Source organism: Microcaecilia unicolor, chromosome 9 (assembly GCF_901765095.1).
Source record: "Microcaecilia unicolor chromosome 9, aMicUni1.1, whole genome shotgun sequence".
NCBI lineage: Eukaryota > Metazoa > Chordata > Amphibia > Gymnophiona > Siphonopidae > Microcaecilia > Microcaecilia unicolor.
In genome coordinates this window covers 92,335,440-92,348,268 of record NC_044039.1, presented here as the reverse complement: position 1 = coordinate 92,348,268, position 12,829 = coordinate 92,335,440, and the positions used below count along the sequence as shown (strand labels likewise).

Here is a 12,829-nt window from a genome sequence, read left to right as displayed (position 1 = left end):
CGTTTACTCACAGTTAACTGCAGATCAGAGGTTGTGCCCCACTGGCAAAGAGTCTCCCTAGTACTGAGATTAGCAGTAGGTCAGAGCTGGCAGAATGGTGTACAATGCCCTCTTTCAGCAACATTCAAGGTAATAACTAAGTTCTCTAACGTGGGTAACACATGAAAGGGTTCTAAAATTGGCTTACAAAAATGGCCACTACCTCATGGACTACCAGAAACAAAACAGGGCACACTCTGACCCAGTTAGCAGGGGGAAAAGCACCATGGGAGTATAGCCCACTACCCTACACCCACCACAATGCATTGCTGATGTGACTCTGCAGTGCACCTAACAGAAAAGGTGTCACACTCACCCAAGAGCCACATCACAACCAGGAAAGGCTGTCAGAGAATAGAACACATTCTGCTGTCATGGAGGTGGGTACCGCAGTTGAGGCTGGCAAAAAAGGTTTCTATTTTTATTTTTTTAGTGTGGGAGGGGGTTGGTGACCACTGGGGGAGTACGGGGAGGTCATCCCCGATTCCTTCCGGTGGTCATCTGGTGAGTTGGGGCACCTTTTTGAGGCTTGGTCATGAAAATAAAAGGACCAAGTAAACCCAGCGAAATACTGCTTAACGCCGCTTTTTTTTTGTTCCATTATCCACAAAAGCCGGCCATCTGGTAGCCATGCCCATGTCCTGCCTTCGTTAATCCGCCGACACGTCCCCTTGAACTTTCACCGGCGAGGCGACGGGAAAGCGGCGATGCTGTCAAACACGCCACTTTCGATTATACCGATTTCGCCGCTTTTAAGAAATCGCCGGCCATCTCCCGATTTATGTCGGGGAATGGCTGGCGATCACTTTCGAAAATAAGCCTAATAGTAGGTTAAGCAGTTAGGTATAAAGAGTTACCAGGCAAAGCTAACCATCAGTGATACAGAATAGAGGGTTAGGATTTAAGTGAGAGGAGTAGAGCTGATAGGAATAGGGAAATAGACTCAAGGAGAAAGGGACAAGAAAATGTAAGATCAGGTTCTGGCTTCTTACTCCACACTTTGAGTGTGTGGTGGTTTCTTGATTCTCACTAGCTTTTTCTCTGGGTTAATATTTATTATATTGGTTTTGAGATTTTTTTTTCTATTCCTTAACTCCATTTGGATTTTCCGGATTCTGAATCTCACAGCTTCCATTCCCCTTTTGAAAAGAATTTACGGATTGATATTCAAAAGGACTTATCCAGGGAGCAGCAGCTGTAACAAATAGAGAAGCTGATCAAAAGCTCTTGCTGGGAGATTTCAACTTAGCCAGCATGCACTGAATATTAGCGAATAGCCAGTTATATTGCGTGATATAACCAGTTAGCCACTAAGGAGGAGATTCTATATATGGCACCTAAAAAATCAGCGTGGAAATCAATGCCGACTAAGTTCATATTCTATAAGCGGTGCCTAGATTTAGTTGTGGTATATAGAATACACTTAGTTGATATCTCAACACCCAAAACTATGCACCTCCATTAACACCAATGAAAATGTGGCGTAAATCCCAGCATATAGATTTAGGTGCACAGAGCCATATTCTATAACTACACACATAAATTTCAGAACGTGCAGGACGTCAGGACTCACAGCACCGATCAGCGAGCGCACTAGAGACCGGTGCTGAAGAACACAAAGGTTGGCGGGGGTTGAGGAACCCAGCCAGCAAAGGTACCATGTGGCGGCAGCAGCAGGGGGGGGGGGGTCAAAAGTGGCAGAGAAGGGTCGGCAGGGGTGTCAAAAGTGGAAGGGGCCAGGACGAAATCTGTGGAGGCCCGTGGCCCCACCTAGCTACATCCCTGTCTCAGACCCAAAATGAACATGTGCCAATTTTTATTTCGCCACATGTCCATTTTTGGCAAAAAATTTTAAAAGGCCTTTTTAACAGGCACGCTGAAAATGGATCTGCACGCACCCAAAACACGCGCCTACACATAGTAAAAGGGTCCCATGGTGAGGAAAGAGTTGATGGATGGGAAGACATAACAGTATTGGAAAGAAAGTGTTGCAAGCTGAAAGGAAAGTAAACAAAAGCAAGAGACAAAGGAAACCGCAGGTTTTAAAAACTGCCTTAACATCTAACTCCTGCATTCCCCTGCTTGGAAAGCCTGCAGCACTTACTCTTTTCTAGTGAATACCTTTTGACTTTGGAATGCAGTTGTCAGCATCCAAGACCCTTGAAGCAGTTTTAAAAATGAAACTCGCCGAGTAGGTGGGAATCTACACGGAGATCGGCTTTTTTCTATTTGTCACCCTCCCTTTGGAATAGCCTTCCAAAGGAGATCAGATTAGAGAAATCTTATCTCCATTATCGAAAACTTTTGAAAACCTTTCTCTTTATAAGCTACGTAGAACAGAACTTAGCATAATGAGATAAGGTCAAAAATAAAAAGAAAAATGGGGTAGCTTAACTGTATATTAGAATTTTAATTTGTATTGATTTATTATGTAGTTTATCTTGGTTGCTGTGCTTTCCTGTCATGAATGGAATTCCTATGTTTGTTTATTTGTATACATTAATTTTTTATATATATGTAAACCGTTCTGTTTTGCAGTTGCAATAAGACACGGTATATAAATCAACATAAATAAATAAATAAAAATAAGAAATGCAATCATTCACAGATTTCACTGTATCTGCATTTTCTTTATTCCATCCTCAGACAAGCTATTCAGGTATAGGAGCAAAGGCTTTTCAGCTGGCAAAACTACAGAAAATGTAGATGATGACTTGCTTACTTCGCGATTTAGATTTTCCTAATGGCTTCAACAGAGATATCACACTGCCCATTTAGTCCCTTGACATCGTCCACTTCAGAAATGGAAAGTAATACAGCCCTTTTTTCTTCAAGAAAATGTTCCAACATATAAAAACATTGAATTCTATCTACTCGCCATTTCAGCTAGCAGCTGATGCTGAGGCACACCCAGTTCAAACTGAATGGCATGTAGACAAGATGTGGCACTGGAAAAATGTTTAAAGCGTCCAACTAGTTTTCTGGATGTGTGAATTAATGACATGACAGAAGGCTGTGAGAATAAGGAATCATGATTACACAATTGGAGTGTATGAGCAAAACAACTGAGTCCACGGACCCCATCGACTTTCAGAGCTTTAGTTATGTTGGCCCCATTGTCTCGTAAGAATACATGGACCTGTTTTTCCTCATTGTTCTACTTTCTGAGCATTTCCAATACAAATTCTGTTAGACGAGCACCACTGTGCCTACCACGAAAATACTCACATTGCAAGACAGCAGACTGTTGCTGAAAATCATTGCAAATCCAGTGAGCATTATGATTCGGTTGTGTTTTCTGATATTTTATTTGTCTTATCAATACCTGCTTGAACATTACCTTTAATCCATTCAAACAATGACGGGATGACCTTTTCTGAAAAATACTTCTTTGATGGCAATTTGATGGTAAAATCTTTGATTTCCTGAACATTCTTTCCCAGATTTTCCTTGCTTTTCATTATATTAATTTATGAATGCTACCCTTTCTTTATTTTCTTGAATACTTTTTTAGAAAACCATAGTGGCCTCTTTTTTCTCTTTCCTTGATTTACTTTCTTGTCCTTACAATATCCTCTTTCATTTGTGTCAACTGCTCTTCTACATCCCTTAGATTGTCTCATCCAGTTAACAACTTCTTGAAGTACTCTCCCATCTGAACAAAGATATTTTCCTTAAGTGTAGGACCATTACCAAGTTAATTTGAGACTTTCTCTCTCACCCATCAACCAAGACATCTGGGTGGCTTACAGACAAAGAAGACTGGAGAGACATGGACGGAGTTTGTTTTATTCTCTATAACTTTGGATTGTTGTATCAAAAATTTAATTTAAAAAATTCTGAATAAGATAGACGGGGGAGGGGGAGCACAAGTATAAGGATAAAAGCTGTATGATTAAGACCTATGTGTGGTGCAACCAAAAAGAGAAGACTAGTGGTACTAGTTGTAGGCATCGGTAAAAAGAAAAGTCTTAAGGTCTATCTTAAAAGCATTCAAGAGATGGCTGTAGTCTTAAATGTTGGGGGCAACATGTTCCAGAGCTCTGGGCCTTGGATAGAGAATATAGAGCATCAGGTGCTATCATGGACAACTTCCATGAAAATAGGGACAACGAAGTGATTCTCCTTGGATGATCTAAGCAACCTAGAAGGGGAGTATGGTGTCAGGAAATGCAAAAGGAAGCATGGTTCACCAGAGCAGCAGATTTTAAAGACCAGCAATAGAACAGCAGAAAAAAGCACATTGGGTCTCAATAATTGGTGTGGAGGAAAAATCTTTATTGGGTCACCCAGTAAAGTTTGTTCCTTCACACCAGTTCTTGGGCTCATTATGCTTTTTTTCTGCTGTGCTTTGGATTCCTTCTTTCCTGTTACCAAAGACCAGCAATAGAAATTTTTAAGTTATCCAATGAGACAGGGCTAGACAATGAGTGACTTTCAGAAGTGGGGTCACATGCTTATTTTCTGTTTGTTTGCTTTTTGCTCCTTTAATAAGTTTAATAATGGTTTTCACTATCTGTACTCTAGTACTACGCCATAGAATCTGGGATCATCCCAGATGATTAAACACTGTGACAAGAAGCCAATCAAATTTCATATTTTGTTTCAACTTCTCCCAGAATCCATATTCAGTCTTCTTTCAGTTTTGGCTGAAAATGGCAGTACATTTTTGCCTGAAAATGAAACTTCATCTGTACCCATAGCATATGCTCTCAAAGGGAGAAAATGTTTCTTCACCCAACACGTAATTAAACTCTGGAATTCGTTGCCGGAGAACGTGGTGAAGGCGGTTAGCTTGGCAGTGTTTAAAAAGGGGTTAGACGGTTTCCTAAAGGACAAGTCCATAAACCGCTACTAAATGGACTTGGGAAAAATCCACAATTCCGGGAATAACATGTATAGAATGTTTGTACGTTTGGGAAGCTTGCCAGGTGCCCTTGGACTGGATTGGCCGCTGTCGTGGACAGGATGCTGGGCTCGATGGACCCTTGGTCTTTTCCCAGTGTGGCATTACTTATGTACTTAAACAGCAGCAGCCTCTGCTCCCTCTTCCATCCAACTCACTTATAGCCACCCCCCACCCCCAAAAAGCCTACCTTAGTGTTTTTAGTGGTCCACTGGCTAGTGGTGGCAGGGGTGATCCCCAGTCACTCCTGCTCATGCTGGCTCCAATCTCAAAATGCCTGCAGTGACCTTCAGTGGCAGCTTCATGACACTGCTTCATTTTTAAGGGTGGGAACAGTAGGGACAGGAGTGACTCAGGATCACTGCTGCCCTGACTAGCCACTAGACCACCAGGGACTCTAAGGTAGGCCCAATGGGGGCTAGCTTTGTTCGGGGGAAGGAGGGGAGGGATAGGATGGTGGCATGCTACCTTTTGGGGGGGAGGGAGAGAGAGGGGCTACCTTTGTTTGTGGGGAGGAGGCTACTTTTATTTGTTGGGAGGAGGAAGCGGGAGAGAGAGGAGGCTTCTGTGGTTTGGAGGTGGGACCAGTTTTGGTTTTGGCCAAAACTGAGTGGTAGATTTTGGCTACAGATTTGGTTTTGGCTGAAACTGAAAAAATGGTTTTGGTTGACCTCTGTAATATCAGAAATACTTTCTCCATTCATAAGCGCCAGGTCCAGTATACATCCCCTTCTGAATTCTGGCAAAAGCTGTCAGAATATTTCTTCTTGCATAGAATTCAGGATCTCCCTGCCTCTAGATGACTCTAGCCAGGATGTCCCAGACAACATCCAGCAAATTGAAATCAGGTAGTGTCACTGTGTGAAATTTAAAAAACAAACAAACTTCAAAGTACTTAGAGACCCTGTCAGAGGCAGTTAGTTGTTCCTTCTAGTGTTAACAGCAAAACCTCTTGTTTTGATAAACCATCTTGTTTTTCCCTCTGACAAGTAGCACTGCAAAGATTTTGCTAGTCCTATTTATCACGTTTATCATTTGAAAACTAATTGCACCTGGAGTCAGTACTGCAGAGTTAGGCTGTTAACATATTTGGATAAGTCTATAATTTTGGCTTATTTTAATGCTGGGCTCTTAAAAATATACTGTGCTTTGAAGAACTGTGCACTTATCCGTCTCCCTACTGTACATCATGAAAAAAGAATGAAGTTTCTACCTTAATTGCCTACATCTTTTACTCACATTCCTCTGTCAGCTAGATTTGTGGAAAGAGTGTTGGTAAAAATCTGTACAATAGAGCATTCATTAAGCCCCAGTAAAGCACACAAAAGAAGGCTTTGGAAAGAGTAAATGCAAGAGCTTAATTTGCAGGTGGAGAGTAGATAAAAGGTGCTGATGCCTCTATTATTCTCTCTTAGGTGACCCTTACCCTGTTCAGCTGATTCCAACTACCATGGCAGCTGCTGCCTCAGCAACACCAGGCTTAGGCCCACTCCAATTGCAGGTATGTCTGGAAATAATGCAGATAAATCGAAGGTTAAAAAATATAGCAAACATTTTTTTTCATATGACATTTTTCTTTCAGGACAATTATACGCATGAAGGTGGTTCTATTTTATTTATTTATTGTATTTGTATCCCACGTTTTCCCACCTCTTTGCAGGCTCAATGTGGCTTACAATACATCATGAGTAACAGAAATACATGAGAAAGTATACATGTAGTGATAACTGCAGGATTTTGGGTAGTATGATAATGATAAAACATGATATTATTGTATCCTTTGTTTTATTTTATACATTATGGGGGTCTTTTACAAAAGTACACTAGTGTTTCTAGCATGTGCTAATGATTAGCGTGAGCTAAATGCTAGAGATGCCCATAGGAATATATGGGCTACTCTAGTGTTTGGCGTACACTTACTTTTAGCACGTTCTAAAAACACTAGCACACCTTTGTAAAAGGGGTCCTATGAGCGCTATTTATAAATGATGCTCTGAGTTGGGCGCTGTTTACAGAATAATACAATAGAGCTGGGATCAGTGTCCAATGTTAGGTTCAAGGATTTACACCAACTGAACCCTGGTGTAAATCCCTGCACCTAAATTAGGCACAGATTCCCCAAAGTCTATAATAGTGCACACATCATATTATATCATATGTTCGTGTGCTGTGGAGGAAGGTTGATCCTTTCAGTTACAATTACGCAAGAAGAAAGAAATAGTAGTAAAGACTTGTGATGGTGCAATGTTTCAACTGCATTGAAGAACCACAAGAACCCTCGAGAATAAGTTATGAAGAGTTCCGTTTAGTGGACGATGTTATAGTTCTCTCTGGTCTGATTCTTGTTTGGAAACAGAATAATAAAAGAAATCTACCACTGGTTATATTCACATCTTCTTTAATCAAATGTTGTCCCCAACATTTCACTCTTTACTATCACAAACATTTCATTTTACCTCCCCCCACTATTCTATTACACCATTAATACTTGTACACAGGAATTCACATGTCCAAGCCGAGACATGGAGAATTCCCGTAGCAGTTTATAAGAGACTCTGCCAAACATAGTGCCTCTTGTAAAAAGGCCTGTACGTCTAAATCCCTCCACGTAGATTTTAGAAAGCTGCACGAGGGGAAAAGAAACAGAGAAATCCCCCCTCATAAACATGGGAGCAGCTTTCTAAAACCACTGTTTACTCAGTAAAGGGTCCCAATCCTATCATCAGAAACTTCCCCCGAGAATCATCTGCCCCCTCCTCAGGATGACCCTCATGCAGTCACACAACACCCTCTGAAACATCACACCTCTGAGGCAACCACCCTAGAACAGCCATTCATTCCCCCACTGTAGCAAACCCATTGTGACAATTCCCCTGATGCAACATGCACCCATGCTACTACTACTAACGTAGTAAATGATGGCAGATAAAGACCTATACGGTCCATCCAGTCTGCCCAACAAGATAAACTCATTATACATGGTATGCAATACTTTATATATATACCCAAGTTTGATTTGTCCTTGCCATTTTCCGAGGACAGGCAGGCTGATTGTTCTCATATGTGGGTCAACGTCCGCGTCGGCCCAGGAAACGGCAAATTTTTCCCAACAAAAATAGAAAGTTTTGCCATAGTCTTCTGGGGCACGCACCGCGCATGCGCAGACAACTTCCCGCCCGTTGTGTGAGCGTGCCTCTTCAGTTTTCATTTCTCCGCGTTGAGGTGCAATAGGTTTTCTGCACTCCTATCAGGCCCAGGAAAGAGTCTTCAAGTTTTTTGCTATTTTTCTCCTAATTTTTTTATTTTATTTTATTATTGTCATTTTTTTTTTTTTTTAAAGCCCGTAGTGTATTTTTAGTTTTGTTCCCTTTCAAGTTTCCTTTGTTTTTATGTTGTGGCCGGGTTATTCCCTTATTTTCTGTGCCCTTTTTCTTTTATCAGGCACAATCGCGTCTTTTGATTTCGCCGAAGCTGTTTTCCCTTCCATGTCATCGAAGACACCTAGCGGCTTCAAACGTTGTACTCAGTGCAACCGGACCATCTCAGGTACCGATACCCACGCCTGGTGTATCCAGTTCCTTGGGCCCGACCATAGCCCAGCCGCTTGTAGTCTGTGTCTTCGTATGAAGAAACGGACTCAAGCGTCTTGAGAAGCCAAACGAGAAAATCTTTTTGGGTCTCGGTCCAGTCCTTCGACATCGACATCAGTACTGAGGTCGGCGATGTCGACATCGAAAGAAGCATCGACGTCGGGAGGAGAGGTAATAGCTGATGAGAGACCAACTCGAGCTAGGAGCAGCGAGGCGTCGAGTGGGTCTCCACCTGCCTCGAGGCCTCCTGTTATGCAAGCCCCCCGGCCCCGAGGAGATGTGAGGATTCCACGTCCTCCTCATCGGTACCAAGGAGTCCCGATGACGGGCGTCAAGCGAAGGCAAAGAAGCACAGTCATCGTTCTCTTTCGACACACGGTGCCGAGAGTTCCGGGGCGTTGAGAGAGTCTGCACCCGAGAAGCATCAGCACCGAGAGGATCGCACTCCCTCGATACAGGAGGTGCAGATGCGTCAGTCTCCTAGCAGCCCGGTATCTGCTCCCAAGCCTCCACAGATTCTGACACCGCCTGTTCCACTGACCCCGCAGCCTTCTCCGATGACGGCTCTCGATGAGCGCATCCAGGCCTTGTTTCCAGAACATCCGGAGGGACTGCTACGTCAGTCAGCTTCGGTGTCGAGGGTGCTTGTGCCTTTTGTACAGTCTGCTGCTGCGGTGTCTGGCCCTTCTCCTGTGGTGAGGTCCCCGACCATGATGCCGCTTGTGGCATCGGCTGCCACCCAGGTCGACTCCCCTTCGACGTCGGTGGAGGGAGTTTTGCTGCAGTCCGAGCAGGCGTCGGCCTCTCGACATCGCCATCGAGGACATCGTTCCTCTGCGTCTAGGCAGGTCCAGTGTCGAAGTACCTTAGCAGAGATCTTATCCGATACTGAGCAGGAGCATTCGTGGGAGTCAGAGGACGATCCCAAGTACATTTCTTCTGATGAGTCCTATGGGATTCCCTCTGAACCTTCCCCTCCACCAGAGAGAAGACTATCTCCACGAGAGTCTATCCTTTTCCTCTTTTGTCCGGGAAATGGCTACAGCTATTCCCTTCCCTGTGGAGGTTAAGGATGAACCCAGGACTGAGATGCTCGAAGTCATGGACTATTCTTCTCCACCTAAAGAGGCTGTGACAGTCCCTCTGCATAAAGTACTGAAGGAAGTCCTTATGCGAAACTGGTCGGCCCCTCTGTCTGGTCCTGTGGTCCCGAAGAAAGCTGAATTCCAGTATCGGATCCACGGTGAACCTGGATTGATGAGGTCTCAGTTACCCCACAATTCTGTGGTAGTGGATTCCGCCCTCAAGAGAGCCAGGAGTACTATAGACTATGCTCCGGTGCCCCCAGGCAGAGAAGCTAGGACTCTTGATTCTTTTGGGAAGAAGACGTATCAGGCCGCTATGCTCGCTGCCAAGATTCAGTCATAACAGCTCTTCACGAGCGTTCACTTGCGGGACTCGATAAGGCAACTGTCCAGCTTGGTTGATGCACTCCCTCCAGAGCAAGCTGAGCCTTTTTGCCAGGTGGTCAGGCAGCAGAAGACATGTAGAAAATTCCTGGCCAGACACTAATCGCTTCTCAAGGTATAGTGATGCGTAGATTCTCGTGGCTGCGTTTCTCTGACCTGGATAATTCGGTCCAGCAGCGAATGGCGGATGCTCCTTGCTGGGGGGACAACCTTTTTGGTGAAAAAGTATAGGACCTTGTTAATCAGATCAAAAAGCATAATGATGCTATGGATTCTCTCTCCCACCGGGCGTCTTCTGCTACTACCTCCTCATCTAGGAGGTATTTTGGAGGGACATGCCAGGACACCAACCGGGTGCCGTAGGGGGCACTGTAGTGGACTGCATAAATTGCTCCCAGGTACATGGCTCCCTTATCTTGTGTGCTTGAGCCCCCCACCCCCCCCCCAAACCCACTACCCACAACTGTACACCACTACCATAGCCCTTAGGTGGGAGGGGGGCAGGCCTGGGTCTGCCTGTCTGAAGTGCACTGCAGTACCCATTAAAGCTGCTCTAGGGACCTGCATGCACTGTCATGGACCTGAGTATGACATCTGAGGCTAGCACAACATATTTTTAAAGATGTTTTTTGAGGGTGGGAGGGGGTTAGTGACCACTGGGGGAGTAATGGGAGGTCATCCCCAATTCTCTCCGGTGGTCATCTGGTTATTTCTGGCACTTTTTTGTGCCTTAGTCGTAAGAAAAACAGGTCTGGGTGAAAATGTCCAAGTGTTCATCAGGGACATCCTTGTTTTTTTTTGATTATGAGTCAAGGACGTCCAAGTGTTAGGCATGCCCAAGTCCCACCTTCGCTACGCATCCAACACACTTCCTTGAACTTTGGATGTCCTTGCGACAGACTGCAGTTGGAGACCTCCTAAATCGAGCTTCTATTATACCGATTTGGACGTCCCTGGGAGAAGGACGTCCATCTTCCAATTTATGTTGAAAGATGGATGCCCTTCTCTTTCGAAAATGAGCCCAATAGTAAACAATTTTTAGGTATATTAAAATTAAGAAGCCAGCAAAAGAATCAGTTGGACTGCTAGATGACCAAGGGGTAAAAGGGGCGCTCAGGGAAGACAAAGCCATAGCAGAGAAATTAAATTAATTCTTTGCTTTTCTCTTCACTGAGGAAGATTTTGGAGAGATACTGGTTCCAACAGGAATATTCAAAGCTGACGAGTCAGAGAAACTGGAAGATGTAATGGCACAATTTGACAAATTGAAGAGTAGCAAATCGCATGGACCAGTGCCAGGCAAAATGGTAGATACTATTATAGAGAACAAAATTAAAGAGCATATTCAAAAGCATGGATTTATGAAACAAAGCCAACACGGAATTAGTGAAGGGAAATCTTGCCTCACTAATCTATTATATTTTTTTGAAAGAGGTGAACAAGCATGTGGATAAAGGTGAGCTGGTCGATACTATGTATCTGGATTTTTGAAAGGCACTTAAGAAAGTACCTCATGAAAAACTCCAGAGGAAATTGGAGAGTCGTGGGATAGGAGGTAGTGTTCTATTGTGGATTAAGAACTGGTTAAAAGTTAGAAAACAGAGAGTAGGGTTAAATGGGCAGTATTCTCAATGGTAAAGGGGTGACAGTGGGGCTCCCCAGGGGTCTGTCCTGGGACCGTTGCATTTTAACATTTTTATAAATGATCTGAAGATGGGAGTAACTAGTGAGGTAAATAAATTTGTTGGCAACACAAAGTTATTCAAAATTGTTAAACCAAAAGAGTATTCTGAAAATTTACAATTGGGTCTTACGAGACTGGGTGACTGGACATCGAAATGGCAGGTGAATTTTAATGTGAGCAAGTGCAAAGCGATGCATGTGGGAAAGAGGAACCCAAACTATAGCTACATAATGCAAGGTTCCACATTAGGAGTCACTGACCAAGAAAGAGATCTAGGTGTCGTTGATGATACGCTGAAACCCTCTGCTCAGTGTGTAGCAGCAACTAAGAGAGCAAATAGAATGTTAGGTATTAGGAAAGGAATGGAAAACAAAAATGAGGACGTTACAATGCCTTTGTATCTCTCCATGGTATGACCGCACCTCGAATATTGTGTGCAGTTCTGGTCACTACATCTCAAAAAAGATATGGTGGAATTAGAAAAGGTACAGAGAAGGGCAACGAAAATGATAAAAGGGATGGAACATCTTCTCTATGAGGAAAGGCTAAAGCAACTAGGGCTCTTCAGCTTGGAGAAGACACGGCTAAGGGGAGATATGATAGAGGTCTATAAAATAGTGAGTGGAATGGAATGGGTAGACATGAATCGATTTGTTTACTCTTTCCAAAAATATTAGGACTAGGGGGCACACAATGAAGCTACAAAATAGTAAATTTAAAACAAATCAGAGAAAATATTTCTTCACTCAACATGTAATTAAACTTTGGAATTTGTTGCCTGAGAATGTAGTAAAAGCAGTTAGCTTAGCAGGGTTTATAAAAGGTTTGGATTGCTTCTTAAAAGAAAAGTCCATAAGCCATTATTAAAATGGACTTAGGGTAAATCCACTGCTCATTTCTAGGATAAGCAGCATAAAATATATTGTACAGTGATATCTTGTCAGGTTCATGTGACCTAGATTGGCCACTGCTGGAAGCAGGATGCTGGGCTTGATGAACCTTTGGCCTCTCCCAGTATGGCATGTACTTAACTTTGCCTCAGCTCGGATCTGTCCAGAGGATCAAATGGCTTGTGATCCACAGAGATGCTTCCTTTATACCCCTTAGACAGAGGGCATCTCTGAAGATAAGGTGTGTTCCA

The 12,829-nt window shown here is 43.5% G+C and overlaps 1 protein-coding gene across 2 annotated transcripts in view; it reads left to right on the top strand.

The window, feature by feature from the left end:
* SOX5 (SRY-box transcription factor 5) overlaps window positions 1-12,829 on the top strand; it is an 860,916-nt gene that overhangs the window by 685,314 nt on the left and 162,773 nt on the right. For both annotated transcript variants that reach the window (XM_030214565.1, XM_030214564.1), the window contains exon 9: window positions 6,361-6,446. In XM_030214565.1, coding sequence (XP_030070425.1) covers window positions 6,361-6,446 — 86 coding nt within the window. The remainder of the gene's footprint in view (window positions 1-6,360; window positions 6,447-12,829) is intronic.